This window comes from Balaenoptera musculus, chromosome 20 (genome assembly GCF_009873245.2).
Source record: "Balaenoptera musculus isolate JJ_BM4_2016_0621 chromosome 20, mBalMus1.pri.v3, whole genome shotgun sequence".
NCBI classification, from domain to species: Eukaryota; Metazoa; Chordata; class Mammalia; order Artiodactyla; family Balaenopteridae; genus Balaenoptera; species Balaenoptera musculus.
The window spans coordinates 21,617,449-21,645,062 of record NC_045804.1 but is presented as its reverse complement, the minus strand read 5'-3'; the positions used below and the strand labels follow the sequence as shown (position 1 = coordinate 21,645,062).

The window sequence follows — 27,614 nt, the reverse complement described above, 5'->3', positions numbered from 1 at the left end:
GTAGGAGTTTCAAAGTTTATTTCACCATTCCTTAAGCGGTTAGGTACAAGTACAATGGTACAGACGACTGGACCCCTACAATTCAACTCAGATGGTCAAGACAGATCCCGTCCCAAATCAACCGAATTAATTACACACACCCTGCCGCTCAGCCTCTACCCAGAAGCCCCCATAAAAACGTTTTAAATAATAAACAGGCTGGTTGGCTTGCAGTCTGAATCCTGGCTTATTTAACAGCATTCAAGAGTTATACTGTAAATAAACATCATTATGGCCAATGATTAATTTAAATCACCATTCATTATAATACCAAACCAGGTTAAGTAATACTATTTTACTATCCTTCCCCCATCAGGCTGGGGGTCAGATTCTTCTTTTTCTGCAAGTAATTTTTATGACTAAAATCTGTAGTGTTTTTTGTTACCTCTTTACCAGCTGTACCCGAGACTCCCTTCTGTAAACAGTGAGGACCAGGACCCCTGTTAGCAAGCTCCTTCCCACTCACTTACCCTGGGGTTAAACCAAAACTTTTTCAGTGCATTTGCTCCCATCCAAGTCTTGTAGAACACCAGCCTCTTTTTCTTGTTCTAGGTTCTCTTGGACAGATTTCAAACATTCAGGAGGCCATCAGGATTTCCTAAGCCTCACACCCACTCATTTGCCCACCCCTGAACTTTACTGAGATTCACACAGCAGCCTGCCTTTCACTTTTCTCATGTTCCTATACACCCCCGCCCACTCTACTGTAAATAAGACCTGCCCCCTGACATAAAGAAAAAAGGTAACTTTAAACTTACTTTTCCCTTTAAAAAAGAAGAGTTTCTTTCCTTCTTTATAGGATTAGCAAAATATTTCACACTACCTAAATTTTTTCCCTTAAATAAAATAAAATGTATGCAAAATTGCTACAATAGACACTGCTCAACAGGTGCTGGTGGGTTAATGAGCACACTCCCTGCTCCTTTTTCAGAAGTGCAGAGACCAGAAGGTGGATATTCTTAAATGCATCACTGGGGGTCTTTAGAAAAACAACAGTGCCGGTTACTAAGACTTGCAGGGGAACGACTTTCTCCTTGAGAAGGCAAGAGGAGCAAAATTCCTATCGCGCCCTGGGTGTTATTTTAATACCACACAGCTATGAAGCTTGGGATAGGTTAGAAAAATTATGAGAATAATTCTTGAAAACAACTTCCAAGGTTAACTTCTTTTATAAACTGACAATTAACAGATATCCTCATAAAAACATCCACATTAAGCAAAGAAAAATACTCAACTTCAATACAAGCAGAAAGAAAAATGGTTCTATAGGAAGTTTAAGTTGCACTTTTCAATGCACTAAAACGGAGAAGAGTTTTATCCAGATCAATTGAAAAATGCTCTTCCTACAATTCATCTAATGTCTAAAGTGAAAATTTAAGTTCTGGCCTTTGATTTGCTCCAAAAAATACTGCAAGGCAGGTATTGTCTTGATAGTTCAATGATGGGCTCTATGTAGATTCATCAGATTAAAAAATAAGCAAGGGCCTCCACCCCACACCCCCAAAACAGAATAAAGATCGTCTCTGAGCAGCAGGCAAAGTTATTTAATACGAGGTCACTCCTCAGTAGCGGTGGCTATACCAGTCGTTGTTGTTGATCTGAAGGAGTTCTGTCACAACCTGCAAGATGTTGTAATTGTGTTTCTTCAGCAGCCTTAGGTTTAGCTGCCTGTCACAGAATCCCATTTCAAAGAGATGGGACATCAGGGCTGCTGTCTGATCTTCGGAAACTACTGGCTGTGTAGAGTCAAGAAAAGCAGAACAACATTTTTTGTGTAATTTGTGTTTATCTTGTTAAGTCATACTAATCTTCCAGATTTATTCAAAATACGAGGTAATTAGGTGCAAGGCCATGGCACTCCTGTCCAGCCAATACTAATGGGTCTTCTGAGGGGATCAGAAGGGCTGGGAAGCCCCTGCTTTGCATTAGGTACGTTTGCACCCTAAACCAGGTGACTAATGAACTGTCTTTAGAACTAGATGAAGGAAAAGATGCTAATGAACTCTGGAAACCCTGTGAAGTTAAAGGTAATCATGATGATGGGGCAAGAAGCAGCAAGAGAAGGATGGAAATTGGAAGAAAGTATGGCCAGCGCAAGTCTTAACCACTGGACCACCAGGGAAGTCCCTCCCACGGGTCTTAAAATAAAACCCAAATCACTTAACAGCATCCCACCTACATCATTGGTCTTTTCTCTTCTTGGCACAAATTCAACTTCCAGGTTCACATTTCCAAGTCTCTGTACTGGCTACTCTGTCTACAATGCCCTCTCTAACCCTCTCTCCTGGCACACACTCATTTTGTCCTTTAGGACTGAGTTCAGGCGTCATCTACCAGGACGCCTTCCCTGGCCCCACCATGGGGCCGACACCAGGCTGAGGTGTTCCACCGGTCTAAGAACACTGGCACAGTATCTTACACTGCACAGTAAATGGCCTTTTTTTCTTAATTGAATGAAAGATTCTTTAAATTCTATAGTGCTTTGCAATTTTCAAAAGTTTCACAGATAAATGTCTGTTTGCTTATTTCCCACTGTCTCTGGGCAGGAACTGGTGTCTGATTCACCTTGTAGGGCTGGCACCTAGGAGAGTGCCCCCCACACAGTACGTCTGCAACCAACGTTACTTCTTTTTTCTCTCCTCCCTTAAGTAACTTAGCCAAAGTCATACAGCTGGAAAGTGGCAGAGTTGTGTGTTAATTAAAGACTAAACTTAAAGCTCATGCTTTCTATGATGCCATGCTACTCTCTCTAACCCAGGCAGACGCCACTGTTTTCACTGGTGACTTGGATTTGGTTCAGGAAAATAAAACATACACTGACCTGTGCAGTGACTGGTGGTCCAGCAAACAAGGCCTTGTATGCAGAGGCGGCAACAGACAAAGCCCCCTTCACCAGCCCTCCAGCAATGCTGCTCCCGTGGTGGTGCCTGCGGGGAAAGCCAAATTGTCTCCCTAAAGAAACATGAATCGTTATCTTCCTACGGATAATCTGGGCTCTAATCCTGGGAAGAAAATGAGATTTCCCTGAGAAAAAAATCAGATGTAAAATGAGAGTGTGACTATTTTCCTATGAGTTTTATAGCTACAAATCTGGGCTTGATGTAGGGCCCAGCTCTTACTGCTGCAACATATGGGCACTGCAGAAAACACATCACTCTGGTTAGCATGCCAGCTTTCAGCCCCAGCTGAAAATTAATGTGGTCAGCAGCACACTGAGGTACTGGCAGTCTGCATGCTCTATTATCATCTCAGAGGAAACACCTTCCAAAGGAAATGTGATTTTCTGAACACTGTACACAGGGAGGAGCCCACCTTGACACTGCTCTGAGATGACTGGGAGCAGAGAGGCAGGTATGTCTAAGAAAAAGTTATAAAGATGCACAGTGGGCTGGGCCTTCCTGCCTTCTTCTCTGGTGCTAAGCAGGAGTTGAATCTGAGGGAACTTCCTCCTGGTCTGGAATGTGAACACTCTTAAACATCAACATTAGCCCTCTGCTCAGTGTTGCTCACAAGCTTTAGGAGAAATAAGAACAAGAAGGAATGATGGCTCTCCTTCTCTGCTCTCAGCAGGTGGCACATGCTCTGAGAGGCTCGTTTAAGCGGAGGCAATACTAGGGTATCCATCTGCTTCTGAAGAAGAGGCTGCACAAGTAAGACCCAGTTACCTTGAATGGTCATAGCTCTTCTGTCTGCTGTTTACAAGTCCTGATGAGCCTCTGAGCTCTAAAAGCAAAAGAGCTGTTGGTTAGATGCAGCATCCATAAACACCTGGTGTTTCCTAACTCACAGCAAGGCTATTTTTGAGGCAGGTGGCAATCTGATTACAACGTTTAAAGTCTTTTTTTTTTTTTTCCTTTTTAAGTATTTGAGAAATTTTGCAGGTGGTTTAAGTAAATGTTAAAGAAAACTGTCCAGAATGCAATGCAAGGTGACTGTTTAGTGAATCAGAAAAATTAATTCTATAATCCTATCCCAATAGTTTATTAGTTCTTAAGTACTTTCAGGTTTTGTTTTTTGAGGACGAGAGGAAAGCGACTTTGAGGGTCTACTCACAACTTCAAAGTGCTATTCTCTTTATTTTGTAGATAAGGAAAAAGACCTTCAGGTCTTAGAACCCTGCTGAACCACTGCAAGGTCACACAGTGAAGAAAGGTGGACCTGAGGCTGGAGCCTAGACTAGTCTGGCCCCAAAGCCTGTGTTCTTTCCACTATAGCACAATGCCAACCTCTATGGGATCTCGTTTAATAAATATTAAGCTAGAAGATAGAACAAAAGAGTATGAGGGAGGAGCACAGAAAAAGTCAAAGGGCAAGTTTCTAAAAACTGCCAAGAATCACAAAGATAGAGTGCCTATTTATACCTGGTTCCATTAGAAAGGAGCACAGAAAAAGAGAAAGCTGAGGCTGGTCATTACCTCCTCTGCTCTGATCAGGGACTGAAGAAACTTCTGGTACGGTAACTGGTAAATCCACTCCTGGGGTACCATGGTACTGTGCATACGGAGGACTCCTTTCAGAAAGACACAATATTGAAAGTAAGTTGAAAAGGCGCCTACGTTAACGGTGGAGAAACAGTAAACAGAGCACAGCAGTGCCAAATTCTCTACAGAGGCTTCACATTTCTGATCCAGATCACATGTCTGAATTTAGGGATCAGGTGAGAAGGGCTCATTCTTCTTCTGGTTTTCCTCTTCAGCCACAGTCAAGCTAGAAAGACTGGCTTCAGCCTGGTCACTTCCCCCTGTATCAAGTGGTGCTGATAAAAGAAAATATCTAGCTCTCTGGGAGAATGTTTTAAATTATAGTCAAGGCTCCACCATTTTCCATACTGTGAGAGAGCAGTGATACAGACAGAACCAGTAGAGAAAAATAGTAACTTCTATCTGGTTTTGTAGTATACTTGTTTCCATAACAGATTAAACTTCTTATTCTACTTTGTTTGGATTAGTATGAGAATGAGTTTTTGCTGCCTTTGCCCATGAGTCAACAGAACAGGGAGGAAGGTCCAAGGATGTTTGTGTTTAAAAACTGGCTCTCAATGATCGAAACATAAGTAGATAGATTATACTCAGATAATTAAGGTTAACTAAAGCAAGTATTTCTTTAAATCCAGAATACACAAATACTGGGAAGTACAACTTTTATTCATCAGACTTTACTATGGGAAATAGTCTCTTCCCCTGCTGACAAAGAAACAGGTTTTGAGATCAGGTTGAGTCCTCTCTCTTTATTCCACCTCTGGAGAACAGCCCAGCAGAGCGGGGTGTGGATGGTACCTGGGCAGCCGTGGCGGAGGCCCTACCACCTCTGGGGTCAGGGGCACTGTGTCCAGAGTCTGTGAGGTCATAAGGATGTCATTGATGCTGTGCCCCTGTGGCTGGTTCTCCCCTCCAGGGGGTCTCTCCCCAGCCTCGACTGGTTCCTGCCCAGCCTCAACCCCAGGCTCGCCTTCAGCCCCTCGCTCCAGGCCTGGCTGTGACAGGGCAGAGCTGTACATGGAGTCCCCCAGGGGGCGGCTGGTGTCAAAGCACTCGGGCAGGATGATGATGTAATCCTCCGAAGAAGCAGAGGACTGACTCTGAACTTCATCCTTGAGCTCATCCTCCTCCTCCTCCACGACAGCTTCTTCTTCAACAATACGGACAATCTCTTCCCTCTCGTCTCCAAGTGGTCCCTCTTCGGGTGAGGCAAATTTCACTAAAGGATGAAAGCAACCAATTTTAAGGTATAAGCTAAAAGCAGCCCCTGTGCTACCCTTACCCCACCAAGCCTTGTAGGTCATGAGCTGTAATTATGAAACCCAGAGGACAGGGACAAACCAGAGGGAAGGGCTGCTGAAACCATAGTCATGGCCATATTCTAAACCTGCGCAAAGCCACATAGAACCAAAGTTCACAAAAACAACATCGGCAGAAACATCGAGGCTTCTGAGAACACTGTGAATCTTAAAACAAGGAGGCCTCATCCCTTTTCCTCTTCACGTGATGGTTAACATACTGAGATGGGTTCAAATCAAAACTGATATACTAGCTAACAGTGCTATAAGAAGAGAAAATGTTTGGTGGTAAATACTGCAGGACTGTATGACTACTTTCCTCCTCTTTTTTGCGAAGTAATGAGTAGTCATGATAGATAGAAAATTGGCAAACATGGATGAGGAAAAAAAAAGGAAATAAAAAAGTACCTATAATCTTATCAGAGATAACTACTGTGAACATTTTGGTGTAAGTCCTTCCAGACTTTTTTGTTATGCATTTGTACACAAGTATGTGTGAGGAAATACATATATTTTTAAAAATATACAGTTTAAATATATATATATAAATGAAAAAGTGAGATAAATCATGCTTAAAAGTATAGGTCAAATTTCACTATAATAAACACAAGACATTTTTTCACATTATTTTGATGTAGTAGAATTTGAGGTTTTGGATAGTACTTGAAATACATGACAGTGGTTCTACCTATCTGACATCTAGAAATTTCTGCCACAAAGAAATTTATTACAGCAGAATTTAACCTTGAGAAACTTAGTCTGGTGCTCCTGTTTCTGCCCACTATTTCCTGACTGCTGCCCTTGGAGAAAGGAGACAACTCAGCTGCCAGTGGGGGTCTCTGCTGAGGGGCTCTGTCAACTTACAAGAAGACTTCTTACTGCAGAATCCAGGCAGCACAACTGGCTGCTGTTCCTCTGTGGCATACAACTGAAATTCTGCCCCTGGAGGAGTACAGGAATGAGTTATGGTAGCTGCTTTGCTCCTGATGCTATAAATAAAATCGTCAGGTAGCATATGTAGAGCCCAAAGAAACAACCATGATCCGAATTCTAACAAAGATCCCGCTATCTCCACTCTCAGTAAAGAAGAGCACTTCTATCTGCTCAGGTCTGGCAATCACAAGTCAGGCGTCACCTCAATTTGGGGCGGGGGGGGGGGGGCGCGAATTCAGGGACACTCACTGTGCGTGGACTTCTGTCTGCAAGGTGGTCTGTGATCCGGGGCAGCATCCAAGGTAAGGGATCGGATTACAGTCTCACACACGAACTGGGTCCCACTCAGGTCATCTTCTGCTTCCTCCACTGAAGAAATGTTCTCAGCCCTCTTCTTTACTGACACTGTGGAATCTGAAAAAGACATGAACTTTGTCTGCAATTGGTGTTTAAAGTGCTGAAGATCTTTCTCCAGTCATGTACCCATGCTGATGCGATGCCAAGGAATAGCTGCTATCGGTGCCATGTGAAGGTGAGGAGACTTCAAAAAATGAGATCCTACAGAAAACCCACTCACACACCAAGGTAAGATTAGTAGGGGGTATGTGTAACAACAGGGTGTGGTATGGAAGGGGAGGATGCAAATACTTTACAAATATTTAACCCCTTACCAGGAAGTTCTTTAAATCCCGCCCCTTCACTCTCTTCCTGTATCTGCCCCAAGCCTGGCTTCTCTATTAAAGGACTGTCATGTGGCAGAGGAGACATGCAGGGAGTCATATCTGGAGAATGAAGACAGGAGAACCATCAACCATGAAAAAGCATCACATCATCAACAGTCAGTGTCCAGAAGCAGCAGCTCATAGGCTTCTTGCCTCCTGCATGGCTAAAATAAACCCAGGTACACTTCAAGGCGTTCTAAAGAATTTCTCCAGACCATTAGGCACACAAGTATCTCAGACAGATCCATCAATGCAGGAAGGATCATAAACGGTTGTTTGGCTTTGGAAGACCATGGCCAAGACCCAGAGCCATGAATGCAAAGGAACAAAGGGACACAAATATCCAGAGAAAAATGGAGAAGAGGGTCCCTTTATGGTGGGGAAACAAACTGGTATTGTTGCCTCCGACAACAGGGAGAGGAAGGAAAATGAACCAATGGGTGCAGTTTTAATATCACATTGTGGGAGAAATCCTTGCCAACTATTTCCTCAGAATAAAATACTAACTACCAGAGTCAGGGCTGCAGTATTTTGGGGCCTGTTAATAAAATAAACAAGGTGGACCGAGTGACATTCTTACCCACAGGGGTGTTGTGGGGCACTCTCTCCAACTCTTGGACAATATTTATATCCAACAGCTCAAAGGACAGCAGGTCCTGAAAAAAAAGGCGCAAGGTTAGGCTACTCGCAGCACACGCTAGAGCCGTGTTTTGTCTTGATGGGTCCTGCAGGCCATTGAGTTCTGTACCAACCCAGAGTCAACTCTGTTCAAATTCATGCCTCACCTCAGTCAAGTGAAAACAAGAAGAGTTAAATGGGAACTAGGCATTCAAATAACCAAATGGCAGGAAAGAGAGCAAATGCAGTGGGGGTGAAGGTGAACCAGTTAGGCAGAAAAGAAGAGGCAACTAGAGGGAAGTTGTGGGAAGCACAAGATAAGTTCCCAATTCAAAGACGAAACATTTAGTTTAGAAGCCTGCTTCCACTGGTGATGATTTTGCCATTCAGTGCATCTGAGTAGATCAGAGTGGGCATATCTCTAACTTCCTGGGCACCACCTATGGCTCTACCACCTTTTCTTCAACAAGTTAAGAACTCTTTCCCCAGGGCTTTCTGTCCCTCGCCCCTCAAAGTGCTCAGTCTTCCACCTGGGCAGTCAGAAGATCCACAGATGGGATGTAGAGCCCCCTCTCGCTGGCAGCATTTTTGGCCTTCTGTGGGATGCAGGTTCCTGTCCCTTCGGTCTGCTCAGTTGTTTCACCAGGTGGAATTTCTTCTTTAGCCGGAAGAAGAGCTTCCTATGGAGAGAAACCATTGGGACACATTTTAGGCCCTCAACAGAACTCAAAAGGCAAACTGACGGATGCCTCCCTAAAAACAAAAGCACTGCATGTATTAAAACTTTTTGTTTTGTTATAATTTTAGACTTATAGAAAAGTTGCAAGAACAGTACAGAGAGTTTACAAATTACCCCCTTCACCTAGCTTCCCATAATGACAATAGCTTAGATTAACCATAAAAACAACAGTCAAAACCAAGACATTAACACTGGGTAACTAAATTTAAGCAGTAAACAGGGAAGCTGCCTTAAAAAACTGTGCACCAAGTAACAACCAGGGTAAGACTTCATTAGTATTTAGGAAACATACACAAGGGATATACAGGAGGGATGACTGTTAAGCAGCAAAGACATCAGCTCAGCAGGTCCACAGGCCAGGCAGCCCTGCTTTCCCTCGTCCAGCACAGGGGCTGGCCACACGTCACGACAGAGAGATACGAAAGCACTGAGGGACGCCTGCACCAAGATCCGAAGGACATGCAAACAAAGCCCCTGAGGACTAGGCCCAATGTAAGCATACTGATGTGTCCGAAGGAGGGGAGAAGCTGGCCTCTCCAGACTTCTGGAAGAACCACCGGCTGTGAGCGGGCTCTTTTGGTTTTAGTCACCCTTCCAGTGCTCACCTCTTGCTGGCAGGTGAGATCATCACCTTTGCTTGAGCTGATCATGCTCTTTTCAATGTTATCAGGGCTCTCTGTGGAGGGGAAAGGATCCACTATGATACTGCACCAGACCCGAGGCCCAAACTGCTGGCCTTTGTGAGAAAGACGCCAATGGGAAGTGTATGTTCCCTCCAGGGTTGGGGCAATGAACTCCACAGACACAACTCCCACATGGCCAGCCTTTAGGCAGGGAACCAAAACATCCTTCTTTTCTGTAGAAGCCAAAGTCAGGTTTCCCCACATGAACTTGAGCTGAAAAGAATAGTGACAAGAGAAAGAAAGCCTGTCAGTTAAACACACCGCCACCTCAAATCACTTCATCTTCACGTTTTGTGGGGAAAAATACCTTTGTGTCCGTACTCCACTTTACATTTCCTGTATTTTTCATCCTCCAGTGTTTGATAAACTTGGTTCCTGGCTGGAGGTGAGTCCCATCAGGCAAATTCTCATCCACAAATGCTGCACTGAGGGTTGGCATAACTGAGGCACAGGGCTGCAAAGGGAGCCTGAACAGAAATTCAAATATTTAGTCACTTGCTGCTGGGTGTGATATCTTCTGAATACCCAATACTGTGGTTTGAGACGCAGACAGTGACCCTGGAGGATGTACCAATGCCTTTGCCTTAAAAATAATACTAACAATGGGAATCCCCTGGCGGTCCAGTGGTTAGGACTCCGTGCTTGCACTGCAGGGGGCGCGGGTTCAATCCCTGGTTGGGGAACTAAGATCCCGCACGCCAAAAACCCCCCCAAAAAACAACCTCAAAAAACAAAAAAAACCCAAGGGGACCTGACTCCTAAGCTAAAAAACTATGGTGAGAATAACTAAAAGGGTCCATAAATTCACTTAAGAGTTGGGCTCTTAAAATATTTGCTTCTTTTGCTTCAAATCCAGACTGCCTCCAGTGAAGAGAGGTCACACCAGCCAGTTTCTGAACCTTACTGGTTTCTGTTTTTCTGAAGAAGGCAACAAAGCAAGTGTCAAAGATAACTACCAAACCACCCTTTAAGAACACTAGGATCGGAAAATGGGAAGTTTTAAGGGCTTGGGTGTTAAGGGTTACCAATAAATAAGACAGAAGTTGGCTTAAGTTCCAGTTTTAGAGGGCTGGACCTAAAGTCCTGGCTCCCGCCCTGGCCCTGGGCTTACATTGGGGTGTTAGACTGCAGCAGGCTCTCGGGTCGGGCCAAAGGAGACTTGGGGCTCTGGAGCCCATGGATCGAATTCCACAGATGAATCTTCCTGTGGAGTTTAAGCTGCTTTTTAAGTTCCTTGACCTCTGCTTTACGCTGTTTCTTCTCAGCTCGCAACCTTTGCTTTTCTGCTTTAAGAAAGTTCTTGTCAACCTGTTTCTGGAGCCTGTGAGATAAAAAACACAGTCTTAAAAAACAAATCTCACAAACAAATCTTGAAGCTATTTAGGAACTTCCCTGGTGGTCCAGTGGGTAAGACTCTGCGCTCCCTATGCAGGGGGCCCGGGTTCAATCCCTGGTTGGGGAACTAGATCCCACACGCATGCCGCAACTAAAAAAAAAAAATCCCACACGCCACAATGAAGATCCTGAGTGCCACAACTAAGAGCCGGTGCAGCCTAAATAAATAAATGAATAAATATTAAAAAAATCTTGAAGCTGTTTTGAGCCACTTGTGGTCTCCATCAGCGTCAGCTTCTAGGTTAGTTTCTTAATTTCTTTCTGTAGTTCTCATTTCTATCTCATTAGCTTTGGAGGATAATTATCCCCGTCATTGCACATCAACTGGAAAGGAGTGGGAACTAAGGAGACTATTTGTTTTTTTGTTTTGTTTTTGGCTGCGCCATGCGGCATGAGGGGCCTTAGTTGCTCGACCAGGGATCGAACCCGTGCCCCCTGCTGTGGAAGCATGGAGTTCTAACCACTGGACTGCCAGGGAATTCCCAGGAGACTACTTGTAGTTTTGTGATTCACACCCTGTCACCAAAACCAAGAAACCAAACAGAGAACAAGCATCCCATGCACATATGGTTTTACCTGGCCTGTTCCAGAGCAGCAGGAAGACGAGGAGTAGAGAACCTCGAGTGAGAGAAGGGTTCAGAGGAACCCACAACAGGTCTCCGCAACTTCAGCAGGACATGGTTGGAGTCATGGGCATATGGCCCCGATTCACAATCTTCACAGATATTGTAGGATGGGCAGAGGCTGTGAGGAAAAGAAAGGCACAGTGGGAAGTACCTGAGGTTGGGAGCTAGGGACCCAGACTTCCGTATTTGCTCTATTACCAGCTAGGTGGGAACCTAAGCACATCACCCATCCATGCCATGTCTCAATCCTCATGAATAAAATGAGGATAATAACACTTCACCTGTATCTATTTCAAAGGACAATCTATGGGAGAAAACGAGATATAAAAGCATTTGGAATACGGAGATAATCCTTGGGGATCCAATTTTGTTTTGGGGAACTTAATTTTGGCTCTTTTAATTCAAAAGTGTATATGAACACCACAATCTGAATACCCTTCAAATAGTTATTTTCTCTTGTGGGTGAAGAGTAGCTTGTTTCCAGTCCAGAGCTTCTGTGGATGATGCTCAGAGGTGAGCACACCCTTTACCTCCCAGGATGCCAGAAGGCCCGCCTGCTCTAAGTTCTACTGAGAGCTATTCATTGCCAAGTTACTGCTTTACCTGCACTGGTAGCGCACACCAACGATCCTCCTTTGGCAGCTGCCGCAAGCAATATGCCAGCTGAACTGGTTTTCTGGCAAAAACAGTGTTTCCTCTGAAATGGGCATTGAGACTTCCGAGGGACGGGAACCCAAGGATGGATTCTGGAGGATAAGCTTCTCACGTAATTTCTGTTCAAGCTTCTCAACCGTTTCTTTAACCACTTGCTCTCTGAACTAGAATACAGAGAAGATGGGGGAAAAAACCCCTCAGTTCCAAGACTGGAAAAAGGCATGAAAATATCAAATAGACCTGAAACCTCACCATCTCTGGTATAACATAAGAGCATAATAAACAGATAATAGCTACTGAATGAAGGGACAGAAACAAAGCAAAAACAAAAAAGGTCTATTCCTTCCATAGCTAAACTGGTTCAAATAAAATACCAAAAAATCCACTGATGAGGAAATTTCTAACTCTTCCTTCTCAAGCATAGAAATTTGTCCCTTTCCCTTACATCCTCAGACTTAAACTCCCCCCTTTTTCTAGTACGTTTTTGCGAAAGCTAGGAACTTTCCTGACTGGAACCGCTCTAGCTTGGATATTATTAGCTACTAGTCTTCATTCACCTGTACCAGAGGCAGCAGCCATCTGGATTTCGCTTTGTTTCTTCCACATTCCACCTGTTCCAACACTGCCGCTAAAACCCAAGCCAGAAAGAACACTCACTGTCTCTAGGTAGCTTGTGAACCAGTCTGGGGGCTTGTCTTGAGGCTGGTCTGCGTCACATGGAGCAGGTGGAAACTGCTGCAAGTAAACACAATCGGAGATAGTTTTTTTCTTTTTCTGTTTAAAGTAAATCTCCTGAAATGTATTACTTTGAGGTTTCTGTTGCCAAATAATACATGGTCAAAAAAAATGAGCATGAAAGAGTATAGGAAAAACCGAAGTCTTTATGTCACCCTATTCATGTTCCTCTCCAGAAGTAACCACTGTTACTAGTTTCAAAAAGTCAGACGGAGACAGTCACAACAACTCCCAAACCTCTGATGAACAGCTCAAATCTTAGACTAGAGACAATGAAACATAGGTTAGAAAAATCACAGAGACAGGTCCATTCCCTTCGTACCTGTGCTGCAGGCTCCTCTGGGGTCTTCATGTCTGATCCCAAGACTCTCACCAGTGAAGAATAATGTGCAAGTGGCTTCTTCCCTGTCCTTGCAACTGGTCGTTTTTCTGCTCCAACTGGGGGTGGGGCTTCATAGACAACACGATAGCCTTCATGGACTTGCATCTGCAGTTGGTTTCCCTGCTTAACTGCCATCTGAGAGCATACGTTATGAAATTAAAAACAATATTGTGTGATTCTCCTTTCCTAAATAAAATTTCAAAGACATCTAAACAGAAAAGGTGTGGTAAAATATGCTGGAAAATATCAGGATTCATGCTTCTTTTATTAAATCAAATGACAAATATGTTAACAGTCTGCTGTTTCTTTGCCAAGAATGTTAACTAGGAATGGTTTTGTTAAAAACAAAAGGGTTTTAGTGTAGCTCTTCATTAGGTGAGATGTTTTCATTAATTGGGTTACTACTTCTCTGTTTAATTTTTAAAATTTAAGTATAATTGACATATATTAGTTTCAGGTTACAACATAATGATTTGACATTTGTATACATTGTGAAATAATCACCACAGTTTGTCTAGTTACCATCTATTAACTGGTTTTTATGTAGGACTCCACTTACGGATTCTAATTTCAACTTTTCAAAAGTCAATTCTAGACCCAGGAAACTTAAAGCTATGTCCAAAGTTAAGCGTCTACCTTCCCACTAAGAATAGTATTTTGGAAAGCATGCGTAAGTGGTCACCTGTTTTTGAAGAGCATCTTCTTAAATATCCTATTTTGAAAACTCTACTTCAAGGAGCATTTGAGATTCCATGAAGGTACTCCAGCATCCAAGAAGAGATTAGGGGGTCAAGTCCATGGGGTTCTAGTTCCTCCCACTTGTTACCCAGTGACAAGATTTGTTCTTCCTTTATCTATTTTCACACATTAGACTTCTTAAGATTCCACTTAAAAACAGCATTCCATGTTCAAAAAGTCTGAAAGCTATTATCTTAGGTCAGGGATCAGCAAACTTTCTTTTTTCTTTTTTTAATTGAAGTATAGTTGATTTACAATGATTCAGGTACACAGCAAAGTGATTTAGTTATTTATATATATACATATTCTTTTTCAGATTCTTGTCCATTATAGGTTATTACAAGACACTGAATATAGTTCCCTGTGCTATACAGTACATCCTTGTTGTTCAGCAAACTTTTAGTTTTTTTTTTTTTAAAGTCTTTATTGAATTTGTTACAATATTGCTTCTATTTTTTTAATGTTTTGGTGTTTTGGCTGTGAGGCATGTGGGATCTTAGCTCCCTGACCAGGGATCAAACCCACACCACCTCCATTGGAAGGCAAAGTCTTAACCACCAAACCACCAAGAAAGTACCCAGGAAACTTTCTTAAAGGGCCACATAATAAATATTTTAGGCTTGCAGGCCATTCAGTTTCTGTCACAACTACTCAACTCTGCCATTGTGGCACAAAAGTAGCCACAGACAATACATGATGAATGGTCATGACTGTGTTCTAATAAAACTTTATTTATAAAACTATGTGGCCAGGGTGATGCTGGCAGCAAGGTGGCAGACAGGGATTTTTGGGACACGCAACAAAGGAGTTTTATTGGCAGGATTCAGAAATAAGAATGTGAAACAGAGCATGTGGCGACCTAACCATCAACCATCTGTAGGCCTTCGTGGGGAAAGTTCGTGAGGGAAGGCTTTACATTTTGAAGAAAACTAAAAAGTCAGAAAAATTATAAGAAACTGTTACGGCGGGAAGTGAAGGCTCAAACCTCACAGGAATGGAAATTCACAGATTTATATCCTGATCATCTGAAACACCTCTACTTAGATGTAGAGGAAAGACTCAGGAAGCCACCTAGAAAAGTTGACCAGTCCTTATCAGAAGAACAAGTTGACCAGCCTTTGTAAGAAGAATAAGTAGATCAACCTTTGCCAGAAGAGCAATATAGTATTGACCAGACTTTGTCTGAAGAACACTGTAGCTTTGAGCAGCCTCAGCCAGAAGAACAATGTAGCATAAGAGTAAATTCTCTTGCTATTCCAAAGAAAAATAAAAAGAAAATATCAAATCAAACAGCACAGGAAGAAGTGAACAGGTACAAGCTAAGCATGCTATTAAAGAACAAGAATTAGGAGGAAAAAAGAGAGAGAAGCAGCTCAAAGGCTCTACTAAAAAGGGCCAGTATTATCTTCTTTTTGTTTTTTGGCCGCACCACGTGGCTTGCGAGATCTTAGTTCCCCAACCAGATACAGAACCCATGACCTCGGCAGTGAAAGCTTGGAGTCCTAACCACTGGACCAGGGAATTCCCACCAGTATCTTCTTTAAAAACAAAAACAAAATTAAATCAGACATGTCATCCTTACGGGTTAAAATATCTGCTGGCTATTAAGTTCTCTTGAATATGTACTATGCCTCCTAACAGTTAACTAAATTTGTCAACAGAAACTGGATTGCTAAGCTATACTGAATATAAAATGTCCAAATATTTTGTTTTTGTAAAAGCAAATTATCTATATATACTCTACATAATATGATTTCTCTTCCTTTCTTAATTATAAAATATTGGCTAAATTCCCCATGCTGTAAAATATATCCTTATAGCTTATTTATTTTATATATAGTAGTTTGCACCTCTTAATTCCCTACCCTTCTTGTCCCTCCCCACTGGTAACCACTAGTTTTTTTTCTGTATCTGTGAGTCTGTTTCTTTTTGTTATATTCACTAGTTTATTTGTTTATTTATTTGGCTGAGCCGGGTCTTAGTTGCACCATGTGGGATATGTTCCCTAACCAGGGATCGAACCTGGGCCCCCTGCATTGGGAGTGCAGAGTCTTAGCCACCGGACCACCAGGGAAGTCCCTGTTTTACTTTTTAGATTCCACATATAAGTGATAACATACAATACTTGTCTCTCTCTCCCTGACCTATTTCTCTACGTTACATCCATGTTGTTGCAAATGGAAAAATTTCATTCTTTTTTATGGCTGAGTAGTATTCCTGTGTGTGTGTGTGTGTGTGTGTGTGTGTGTGTGTGTGTGTGTGTGTGTGTGTGTGTGTGTGTGTGTGTACGTACACATCTTCTTTACCCATTCATCTGTTGATGGACACTTAGGTTGCTTCCATATCTTGGTTATTGTAAATAATGCTGCTATGAACATTGGGGTACAAGTATCTTCTCAAATTAATGTTTTTGTTTTCTTTGGATATATACTCTGGAGTGGAATTGCTGGGTCATATTGTAGGTCTATTTGTAGTTTCTTGAGGAACCTCCGTACTGTTTTCCACAGTGGCCACCCCAATTTACATTCCCACCAACAGTGTAAAAGTGTTCCTTTTTCTCCACATCCTCACCAACATTTGTTATTTGTGGTCTTTCTGATGATAGCCATTCTGATAGGTGTGAGGTGATTTGTTTCTTATTTATTTGCCTCTAAAGGAAGGTTGGCCTGGAGAACTGAAAGAACCTTCTATTTGAGTGACAGGTTCAAGCATATAATACTTTTGTATCGTATTAAATTCAGATGAAATACAATGTTTACAAAAAATTTTAAATATATATATATACACACATACATATATGGCCAGCTTGCCAGCTATAGTTTGCCAACTCCTATTCTAGACCACAAACCAAGAAGCTTTTTCTAAAATATTTGGTAGAGTCTGCGGAAAAAATTGCTCAAGAAACAACTACAATGAACTGTGTCAAAATATAAACATGGAATTTTAAGCATTATATGCTACTACAGAAAAAAACGTATGTAGAAAAAGTTTTGCTTCCTAGGGCAAGACAGGCTTATATAAACTCTAGACTGCTGAGATCCAAGATTTCTGACAGAATAGGTAAACTAATAGTGGCTGTGAGAAAGGTAAAAGAATTCTGAAGTTTTTAAAAGACTTTTTTAATGAAACTACTGTAGCTTCTGAATATGGAAAAAGAAATGACAGAAGAGTTGGAGAAGAGTAAAGGGGTGTTGGGAGACATCATGTTAGAATAGCTTAAAAGCAAAGAGGAAGGGCTTCCCTGGTGGCGCAGTTGTTAAGAATCCACCTGCCAATGCAGGGGACACGGGTTCGAGCCCTGGTTCAGGAAGATCCCACATGCCGCGGAGCAACTAAGCCCGTGCGCCACAACTACTGAGCCTGTACTCTAGAGCCCGCGAGCCACAACTACTGAAGCCCGAGCGCCTAGAGCCTGTGCTCCACAACATGGCTAATGGAATTCAGAATTCAGAAGCCACTGCAATGAGAAGCCCACGTACCGCAACGAACAGTAGTCCCCGCTCACCGCAACTAGAGAAACCCCATGTGCAGCAACAAAGACCCAACGCAGCCAAAAATAAGTAAATAAAATAGATAAATTTAAAAAAAAAAAAAAAAGCAAAGAGGAACTAGTAAGACCACGTGAAAACTGGGGCAGAGGGAAATTTTTTGTTGTTGTTGTTCTGTATTTTTTAATAAAGTTTGTAATCCAATGGACACACAAAACAAAACTGCACTTAGAAAAAGTTTCATAAATTAATAAGTGTTAGGAAGTTGGGGGAGAGGTCAAGGTCACAGGAAGAAGGGAAGCCAGTCTTTTGTACAGGCTTTTTATGTGTGTGTGACACTTCCAAATCGTGGGGGCAGGGCCCGTGCTGTAACGAAGCGCACTTATACAAATGAGTGACAATACAAAGTCTGAGTATGAAAATAAGATTTTCTCTGAAAACACATTTTTGGCACAGATTAAAAAAATAGGTATGTTATGGAATTTGATTTTTAAGTCAGTATTATATATATTTATATATACACACACATCCCAAGTCCTGCGGAGGGAAATTACGAAGCATGAAAAATTACTAACACAGACAGGTATTTCAACTAAGAGAAACCAGGAAAGGGCCTGAATGCCTAAAACCAAGAGACTGGCTGGTAAATGAGGATTTCTGAGTAAAAACCAAGAAGACATTGGCTAAACTTTTGAAACAAGTGGCACTCAGAATAGCAATTCTGACCAAAAACCAGGAAGGGTAAATCCAGCTCCTGATTTTAAAAAAAATCTTGCCTTTCCCCCCCTAGACAAAAAGTGATTATGGAAAATGGCTTAGCCTGGATTAGAAGTTCAAAAAGGATAGTCAGTGAAAGGTCAGCTTAGCACACCTTAAATAAGTGACCTTGAGGAATACTCTAATTCATCACTGACATACAAGAGATTGTAACTGGATGGTTTATACCTTAAATTCTTCCACATTATAGTGTAACATTCGATAGGGAACAGATGAAGGAAGGAGATAAAAAATGTGGTCCAGAAAGCATCATTTCAGAGAGTTCTTTCAATTTTGAAATGCCAGTACAGTGGCATCAAGACCAGCAATGAGATGCAATGATACTGGAAAGAATCTTTATATTAGGAGGTACCTTTTGCTGCGTGGTATGCTGAACTCATCATAGTCTCCCTAAAAATGGGTTTTGCTGTGTTTATAGTCATTAGTTTCTCCACATGGCTAATGGAATTCAGGCTCAAGTTTTAGTCCATAAACATTTTTAAAATTATTTGAAAATAAGATGAAATGATCATTACCTTAAGTGCTTCTTCATATTCTCCTAAAAGGACAAAAATATACATACTGTGATTTTTTTACCAGCCCAAAAGATTCTATTAAGCACGGACCATACTTACTTTTAAGAATTCTTAGCTTACAGTCCTTACACATGAACAGCTACTACCTTTTTGCTGACAAATTCCTTTCTCATCCCATCATAAATAGAAGCTACCTGCAGATTAGTTCTCCCCCTTAAATCCCTCTCTCTGCTACTAGAGTCTTCCAGTTACAAAAACTCAATCCAGCTCCCTCACACTAGGCTTAGTGAAGCTCAGGACTCAAGGAAGTTCAGGGATGGTGTTAATACTATCATTTCAGCTGGTTAAAATAAGCTTCTGGGGGCTAGCCTGGGAACCTAATCTTCAAATATAACATTGCTCCTGTGGGAAAATGCACCCCATGCTCTCAAAAACTAACCATCTTATTTATAACTTGACTTTAATATATATACCAAGTCAAGGACAGAAGCAATACCAGGAAAACAAGTTAAATGTGTTGAATTGGGAAACATGTTTTCAAAACATTAGCATCTTAAATATAAGAGAACCTCTCATTAAAGCTGTCCTTTGGGTCCAATCAAGGCACCAACCTATGCACAAAAAACTGTTATAAAACAAAGATCTCCTGTGCAACTAATGCCTATGGGTAAGTGAGTGCATTTATTGCATACCAAATTCTACTCTAAAATAAATACTGCAACAAGATTTGAATGGAAATGGAAATGCCAATGCCTATGACCAGATTAAGGCTTTTAAATAAAGCTGAATAGGTTCTCTTAGGGACTCACCTTGACTGTTGATGGATACCTGTAAAAGGAAAAAAAGCAACAGTGAATTATAAACCTCTCATCTACTGAGCAATTCAGCATATCCAGTCTCACAGGATAGATAAAAAACCTCAGGTCAGGCGTTCAGCTTTTCCAGTATCTGAACTAAATGTGAATAATTAAGTAATTTTACTGCTTAACTATTATATCTTCCTTTATTTCAGGTAGTTAAGAAGCAGCATAATATAGTGGCTAGGAGCCTGGGCTCTGGAGCCAGAGGGTATAAAGTATGTATATCAGAGGGTATGAGTAGTACCCTACTCTGCTACTTGTAAGCTTTTGTGCCTTTTCGGCAAGTTACTTAAACTCTCTGTGCCTCAGTTTTCTCATGGGTAAAATAGAGATGATGATAATAGTACTGTTGTTAGTCTGACATATTGTAACCACTCAATAAGGGTTTGTCATTATTATTTTTATTACTAGAAACTAAGTAGCAGCTTGTGATATAGTTGAACATAAGATCACTATATAGTTTTAAAAGTTATCTCTCAGATTTTCTTCTTCAGTGTCGCTTCCCTATTTCTCAACTCCATCTCAGATGGCACAAATCAGCTTAGAACATGCAATTAACAAATATGTTTAAACTCCTACACAAATGAGATAAACACTATTCTGAACTTTTTGAGCTCCACATCCCTCTTGAGAAATAAGATCCCTATTCTGGATACCTGGTCACGGGTACCATAATATACTTTACCTCTTCATTTTCCTCATCCAGGTATTTTATTTGAATAGTGTTCAAATCAAATGAAACTTTTACCTGCAAATGAAATGTACACACTATATGATCAAGTTATCAAAAAGGCAGGTTGTAATAGAACCCTAGAAGTCATAAAATAAAGGATGGACATATTTCACTACATAAAAATTAAACATTTTACATGGTTAAAAAAAAAACAAAGTCAAAAGACAAACAATAGACTGGGAAAAATATTTGCAAATCACGAGAGACAAAGGGTTAATATCTGCAATACACAAAAAGCAACTGCTAATCATAAGATCTTAACTGGTAAAAGTGGGCCAAAATCTACAGAAATTTCACAGAAGAAATCAGATATGCCTAACAAATACATGAAAAGATGTTTAACCTTAATGGTAGTCAGAACAACCGAAATTAAAGCAATGAGATGTCATCTCAACAGAATGGCAAGACAATTTTTAAAGCTGTAACATGCAATGTTGGGGAATTCCCTGGCAGTCCAGTGGTTAGGACTCCGGGCTTTCACTGCCAAGGGCCCAGGTTCAATCCCTGGTTGGGGAACTAAGATCCCACAAGCCCCGCATTGTGGCCAAAAACAAAAACAAAGACATCCAATGCGGATAAAGATCCAGGGCACTGTCGGGCTTCCCTGGTGGCGCAGTGGTTGAGAATCTGCCTGCCAATGCAGGAGACACGGGTTCGGGCCCTGGTCTGGGAAGATCCCACATGCCACGGAGCAACTAAGCCCGTGAGCCACTATTACTGAGCCTGCGCGTCTGGAGCCTGTGCTCCGCAACAAGAGAGGCTGCGATAGTGAGAGGCCTGCGCACTGCGATGAAGAGTGGACCCCGCTTGCCACAACTAGAGAAAGCCCTCGCACAGAAACGAAGACCCAACACAGCCAAAAAATAAATAAATTAAAAAAAAAAAAAAAAAGAACCTCTCATTATTAAAAAAAAAAAAAAAGATCCAGGGCACTGTCATGTGCTTCTGTGGGGTCCTACCATTGTTCTGCAAAGTATGTAGCAGTATCTATGAAAATTTAAAGTCACACACTTGGTGACCCGTTAATTTCACTTTGGGAAACTTTATCCTATAGGACAGTGTATACGTTATATATACCAAGAGGGATCTCCTGTAGTTTATTTTATAGTGGTAAAAGGAAAAAAAAAAAAAAAACCAATCTTTTGGAAATTGAGGCATTATGCTAACTGAAATAAATCAGACAGAGAACTACCGTATAATCTCACTTATATGTGGAATCTTAAAGACAAATAAACAACTCATAAACTCATAGATACAGAGAACACATTGGTGGTTGCCAGAGGCAGGGAATGGGAGGTGGATAAAATGGGTAAAGGTGGTCAAAGGTACACACTTCCAGTTATAAAATAAAGTCCTGGGGATGTAATGTACAGCACAGTGACTACAGTTAATAATATATACTATATTGTATATTTGAAAGTTGCTAAGAGAATAGATCTTAAAAGATGTCATCCCAAGAAAAAAACAATTGTAACTGTGTGTGGTAATGAATGTTAACTAGACTTACTGTGGTGATCATTTTGCAATATACACAAATATAGAATCATTACGTTGTATACCTGAAACTAATATAATGTTATATGTCAACTATATCTCAATTGAAAAAAAACCACAAAAAACCCTAGAAACAATCTTTCAATAAGGGATGGTTAAATTGTTGTGTAACACCATCAGGAGCTTGGATCCTTGTCTATTCATTGAGAACTGTGTCTATAATACAGGCTGGGTAAAAAAAAGCAAGCTGTGGAGTTACTCAGTTTTCCTGGGTATCACTCATGTATACAGGAGGTATGCATGTTAGTAAACCACTACTTGTTTTTCTCCTGTTCTTTTGTTTTGTTTTGTTTTTTAAAAAGCAAGTTGTAGAATAATGTTCATAGTATGGTATGATAACTGTATGAACATGGAAAATGTGGGAAGTACTTACAGGGCTGTTAACACTGGTTACCCCCAAAGAGGCTGGAATAGCGGGTGGAGGGTGTGGGGAGTGGAGGGATATTAACGTTTTCTTTATATATGTTTGGATTGTTTCACTTCTTATAATGGGCATGTATCATACTTTTATAATTTAAAATTTACAACAAAGAAAAAAGGCAAGCTGTCAGCTCATTTAACTACTAGGAAAAAAAAGATAGCTGTGTTTGATTTTCAGATCATTTGACAAACAAGATCCAACTTTCTGGATAACCATCTGTCCAGGGTAGTATAACGAAATATTTCCTGGAAGACAGAGGATGATATCAGATCATCTTTTGAGGTCTCTCCACCATTTCTTTTCCTTTTTGGTTACCATAACACATAACCAGAGAAAAGTAGGTTTTTACCAACCATGTAAAACTAGGTTTTTACCAAAGAGTTTCATTAGACAAACACAGTTACACAGGAAGTAAAACATTCACTACTGCAAATCAAACAAAAACAGAAGAGTACAAAGGGCAAACCAAGAAGAGGAAAAGCACTAACAACAACGAAAGTGATAGATGAGCTGCTGTCTGAACACCCGTGCGAGTTTTTCCTGCTCAACTTTGAGATATTCATCCTCTGACCTAGCAATAAAAGCAATCGATCAGCTCTTGCAAAACACAAATTATATCCTTGGTGGTTCAAAAACCACAGTAACCTATCTGCTCTCAAGCAAGAGAACATTCACCTCAGGCCTCGCTCGTTAGGGTGGAGTCCACACCAATTCATTCCTCAGGCTGCTTCTAAAATAAACAGGATTTCTAAGTCCTATCTCACTTAAAAAAATAAATTTACCTTTCCTTTCTAAACTCCTCAGAAAGAATTTGTTTGTTTCCTCTACCAGGGCACATCTCCTATACGAATCCCAAGCCCCTGTCAAAAATAATTTTCCAAAAGGCCCAGAAATGGTAAATAGGACAGATTTTACAGCTAGGAAGTACAGCTAAAGATAGCTACCTCTGGAAAAAATATTTATGCTTAAAGGATGGAGAAACAAAACAAAATAACACTCACCATAGCTTCCACATCAGCCCATGTTGTATTTTCTGGATCAGAAACTAGAAAGCTTTGAGTTTCATTTTTAAAAGTCACATTTAGAGTAACCTGTGGTTCCATGCTGTGGGGCTAGAGAAGAGAGGATGGGTGAGAGAGAGAAAACACATTAGAAAGAGTTCTATAAACTGCATAAACATTCATTCAACAAATACTTGTGAGGACCTAATACAGGCTAGGCTAGGAGGACACAGCAGTGGGTGTGAAGATAATGTCCCTGCTCTTCTGCTATTTACAGTCTAGTGGGTGGTTTAAAACAAATCTCACTGTCATATGTTTGCAGAGAGAATGTAAATTTTGGCCACATTCACAGAAATCATCTAACATTTGTAAAATCCTTTAGGATTTTATGAACTTTATAATGATTGCTTAAACAGATACCTACTGTTACATATTTACTAGTAGGTTACCAAGATGAGTAAGTGTAGGTCTCTACCCTTGGGGAATTTACATTCCTAAAGCCTGAAAGTGATGGTCTATATTTTTCTTGGAAAAGCAGCCCTTTCCTAAATTGAGCAACCAAGGTTCTCTATTAGATCCATTTAACAAGTTAGAGGCTGAACCACTCACCAAGAAACTATACAGGGTAGCATTCAACAACCTTCATCGAAATTCCTGTGTTTTGTTTTGTTTTGTTTTGTAGGCTACTTTTTTTCTTTTATGGAGAATTTCAAACATACATAAAAGTGGACAGTAGTGAATACCTAACTACAATGATCAACTCAAAGCTACCCTCATTTCATCTATACCCTTCCATCCCCCCAATATGGATTGACTGTAGTCAACTAATGTTTTAACCAAACTCATTTCATCCATAAAATAATTGAACATTTACCTCTAAAAGGTAAGAATTTTAAGGATTACTTGTGAGTTGTTAGATTGGTTTTTTTTATGACTTTATGAAAAAATAGTTTGTTTAAATCTAAACATAAGTTGTAATGAAAAAGGCCAGCTTTTTTATATGTTTATATGTTTTTTTAAAAACATATTCATCAATAAATCTTGACTAAGCATCTACAAAGAGCCAGGTTCTGCTCCAGGCACAGGACATTGGAGAGAAACAAGATTAAGTCTCAGGAGTTTACAGTGTAATGAGGGGAGGGATCACAGGGGTTTAGAAGAGCTGGGTTCCAGACACAGCTCTGGCACATTACTAGCCATATAAGTGTGAGCAAGTCTTTTAACCTCTGAGCTTCAGTTCCTTAATCTGTAAAATAGGTCTAAGACCTCTGCTTTGCTAACCTCACAATGTTATCATAAGGATCAAGTAAAAATGTGTATGCTATTTCTTTGAAAACGGTACTCAAAAATAAAAGTTATTATCATAATAAATCAGGGCCTGAAATAGTCCTGTTTTCCAGTGTAACGAACTGCCCTGTGAAACAATACAACTGTCATTAAAAAGGATCTTGAACTCTCTGAGGATCAGGGATTTTTTTTTTAATCCAAAGACAATCATCCTCCATTCTTTGTCTCTACCTAGAGCCAAGTTCACCACCAAAATAGCTTCTAGCACCAATCCTGCTGACATCTAGTATTTCATTCATATGGAATGCAGTTCTTGGGGTCCTTAAAATTTGGACAGAACTCTTGGCAACTCCCCAGAATCTTGGGCAAAAAATCAGGGAGGTTAAGTGACTGATTCACTCAGCCAAAAGTGGATATTCTAAAACACATTCTCACTTTTCAGCTTCTGAGAAACACACTTCCACACTTTTTAAAGTCCAAAAGGAAACTAATCTTCTTTGCCTTTTCTCAAATTACACAGTTGGAAATTAGTTTAGATACTTTGGAGCTCATCCAATTGGTTGGCTGGTGAGGAGAAAACAGGAAGTGGGAGATTCTAGTTTAGCTGGACCATATCCAGGTCTTCATAAAGAGCTGCCTATTTCTGTTTGCCTTATATGTGAAAATTCTTTCAGCAAGAGCATTAGTCTTGAACTTGTGGAAATACCAAAGCTATGGTTAGTACCCTCTGTCCCTGTAGTTAGTAAAGTCAGGTAACTGGGGCCTCGGCCTTCAGCTTTCATTAACTGGCATTATATTAAGTTCATGCCACTGGCTCATCTTTGCTTGGCATAAATCAGCTTTTCCTCTATGTCGATTTTTCCAGGATATCAAAAATCCCTTTAATGAATCTGACCTGGGAACCTGAGCTTTGATTACTGTCTCCACCCGAGGCCTGTACAAGCTATCCTGGAGTTAAAATGTGTGACCTGAAAGCTGCGTGTTCGATAAAAAGGAAAAACGGTGCTTTTCCGATACCAGAGGACCCTGACCAAGGAGACTTCCTTATGAGGTTCCCCAAAAGTGGGATGAGGGGGAGTAGGAGGCTGTGTGGGTAGTGTCATTTTTTTTTTTTCCTTGAAAACTTCATCCTAGTCTTCCACTTATCTTTTCCTGGCACTCCATGTCCCCAAGACAGTATCACCAACCCCTGAAGACTCTCTCGTTTTCTTTGCCTAGGCCCTCTTTGTGCTGGGGAGTCTCGGCGTCCTTCAGCAGAAGCCAGGCGTTCTAAGCCACGGACCCGCCATCCCTCCGGTGGTATCGGCCCCCTTGGCCCCTCGGAACACGAACGGCTCTCCCATCCGGTCACTGAAAAGATCGGCTGCCCCCAGACACGGAAAAAGTCGCCCCTCTTCTTTGCAGGCTTCCTCCCTTGAACTTCCCCAAGCCCTCTCAGTGCGACGTGACACCACCCCTAGGTAACCGCAACTGCTTCCTTACCAGCTTCCCGCCCCCGGGGGGCGCCTGCCCGAGGCCAGTGCAAGAACCGTCCGCAGCCAGCTCTGGGGCTATCCCTGCGGGGTGAATCTAACATGGCGGAGAGAGACAGGGCCTAGTCCCCTGGGTCTCTGAGTTTCCGACAAGATGATTGGGTCTTACCACTTGTCCCTCAAAACTACCACCCCACTGATTGGTCGAAGATGAGTTGGCGGAGGCGGGGCAGGAGCAGCCCGAACCTCACAACAACAACAAACACTGGGGCAAAGGGGCGGGACTACGCGTGCGCAGCCGTGGGCCGATTGCCCCTTCCCAGGTTAAAAGCTGCGCCCGACCTTAGGTCACCGACCTTAGAGGACGACTTGCCGGAGACTCGCGGGGATGGATGGGAATTGTAGTCGTCCTAGGATTTGTAGGTTCTTTAGCCTATTATCCGCTCTCAAGATACTAAAATGTAACACTCCAATCCATATCTGTTGACGTGCATAAGCGGGCGGAGCTCTTCAATGTGTCAACTGGGCTGTCGTGAGACTCATGCCCGCTTCCCGTGTCGGAAGCTCCTCTCCATAAGACTACAGTTTCCAAGGGACACTGTGGCCAAGGCCTTTCGATCCGCAATGCATGCTGGAAATCGTAGTTTTTCCCCCACAACCCTTTTATTTACCAAAACTGGAGACTTCCGTTGCGACGGAAAGGGTGAGGGAACGGGGCCTCTTCCTGCGACTCTTTTAGGCACTATCTTGCGCTCATATTCGGGCCTCAGGTAGCGATTCCGACCCTAGTACAGCAATCACTGTGACATAATTGACATAATAAGCCGCAACTGGAAGCGTAGAGGTAAGGGGTCAGGCGCCTGTTAGAAAACTCGAGCAGAATTCGTTCCCTTCCGTCTCTTTCTAATTACGTAACGCCCGGAAAGAATGGGTGACCACCCCGAGAGACTCAGCTCTTTCTGTTCCGCCCTTCCGTAACGTGTTTCGTTCTCGCGTTCTGAGAGGCTCTCGCTAGGCGCAGCGGCCGGTTTCCGTGGCAACAGGAAAGCGCGGGAATTACAGATTAATTGAAACTGCGACTGCGCGGTGTGAGCTTTCCTGACTAGGGGCGGTCCGGGGGGTTTTTCAGAGAACTTGGCCTCTGGGCCCGGGAACCACAGGCGCTTTGCTCTGGGTAAAGGTGAGAGAACCCTGGGGAAGGGAGAGGGGCCCACAGGGTGCTTCGGGGGACAGGCAGTAAACAGGTGTGGAGACAGCAGGGGAGAGGTGACTCCTGAAGGCGAGCAAGATGGGTGTTATCTGGCAAGGGGCGGGTGGAAGATGGAACCTGGGAAGCCTAAGACGTTGAGTCTGGGGAAATCGTGGGGAGGGGGATAACTTGTGGGTCACGGGGTCGGGGGGAGGCGCTGAGGATAAGGGAGGGGGCAAGGTGTGTCCGAGGGGGAATCCTGATGGTGGAAACTGGA

General features: G+C 41.9%; 2 protein-coding genes and 1 pseudogene across 5 annotated transcripts in view; 2 read left to right on the top strand and 1 right to left on the bottom strand.

The window, feature by feature from the left end:
• NBR1 (NBR1 autophagy cargo receptor) lies at positions 1 to 26,280 on the bottom strand. 4 transcript variants are annotated; one of them, XM_036836426.1, is made up of 22 exons: positions 26,159 to 26,280; positions 23,390 to 23,500; positions 20,366 to 20,428; positions 19,630 to 19,648; positions 18,821 to 18,843; positions 13,243 to 13,437; positions 12,843 to 12,920; positions 12,135 to 12,349; positions 11,482 to 11,649; positions 10,622 to 10,831; positions 9,818 to 9,977; positions 9,433 to 9,723; positions 8,619 to 8,768; positions 8,051 to 8,126; positions 7,420 to 7,530; positions 6,998 to 7,162; positions 6,680 to 6,757; positions 5,316 to 5,736; positions 4,455 to 4,549; positions 3,705 to 3,762; positions 2,861 to 2,966; positions 1 to 1,775 (listed from the first exon to the last, which is right to left on the bottom strand). In XM_036836426.1, exons 2-22 carry the CDS (start codon positions 23,489 to 23,491, stop codon positions 1,602 to 1,604), a joined length of 2,958 nt encoding a protein of 985 aa, XP_036692321.1. In that variant the 5' UTR covers positions 23,492 to 23,500; positions 26,159 to 26,280; the 3' UTR covers positions 1 to 1,601. The 4 variants fall into 4 exon arrangements, with proteins under 4 accessions (XP_036692321.1, XP_036692323.1, XP_036692324.1 ...); XM_036836428.1 differs by lacking the exon at positions 6,680 to 6,757; XM_036836429.1 differs by lacking the exon at positions 7,420 to 7,530.
• LOC118886585 lies at positions 14,556 to 16,718 on the top strand (annotated as a pseudogene).
• An 836-nt stretch (positions 26,281 to 27,116) lies between the features above and the next one.
• The window catches only part of BRCA1 (BRCA1 DNA repair associated), a 61,401-nt gene continuing 60,903 nt past the window's right edge, over positions 27,117 to 27,614 (top strand). The window contains 1 exon segment of the mRNA XM_036837937.1: positions 27,117 to 27,328. The gene's annotated coding sequence lies outside the window, so the exon portion shown is untranslated.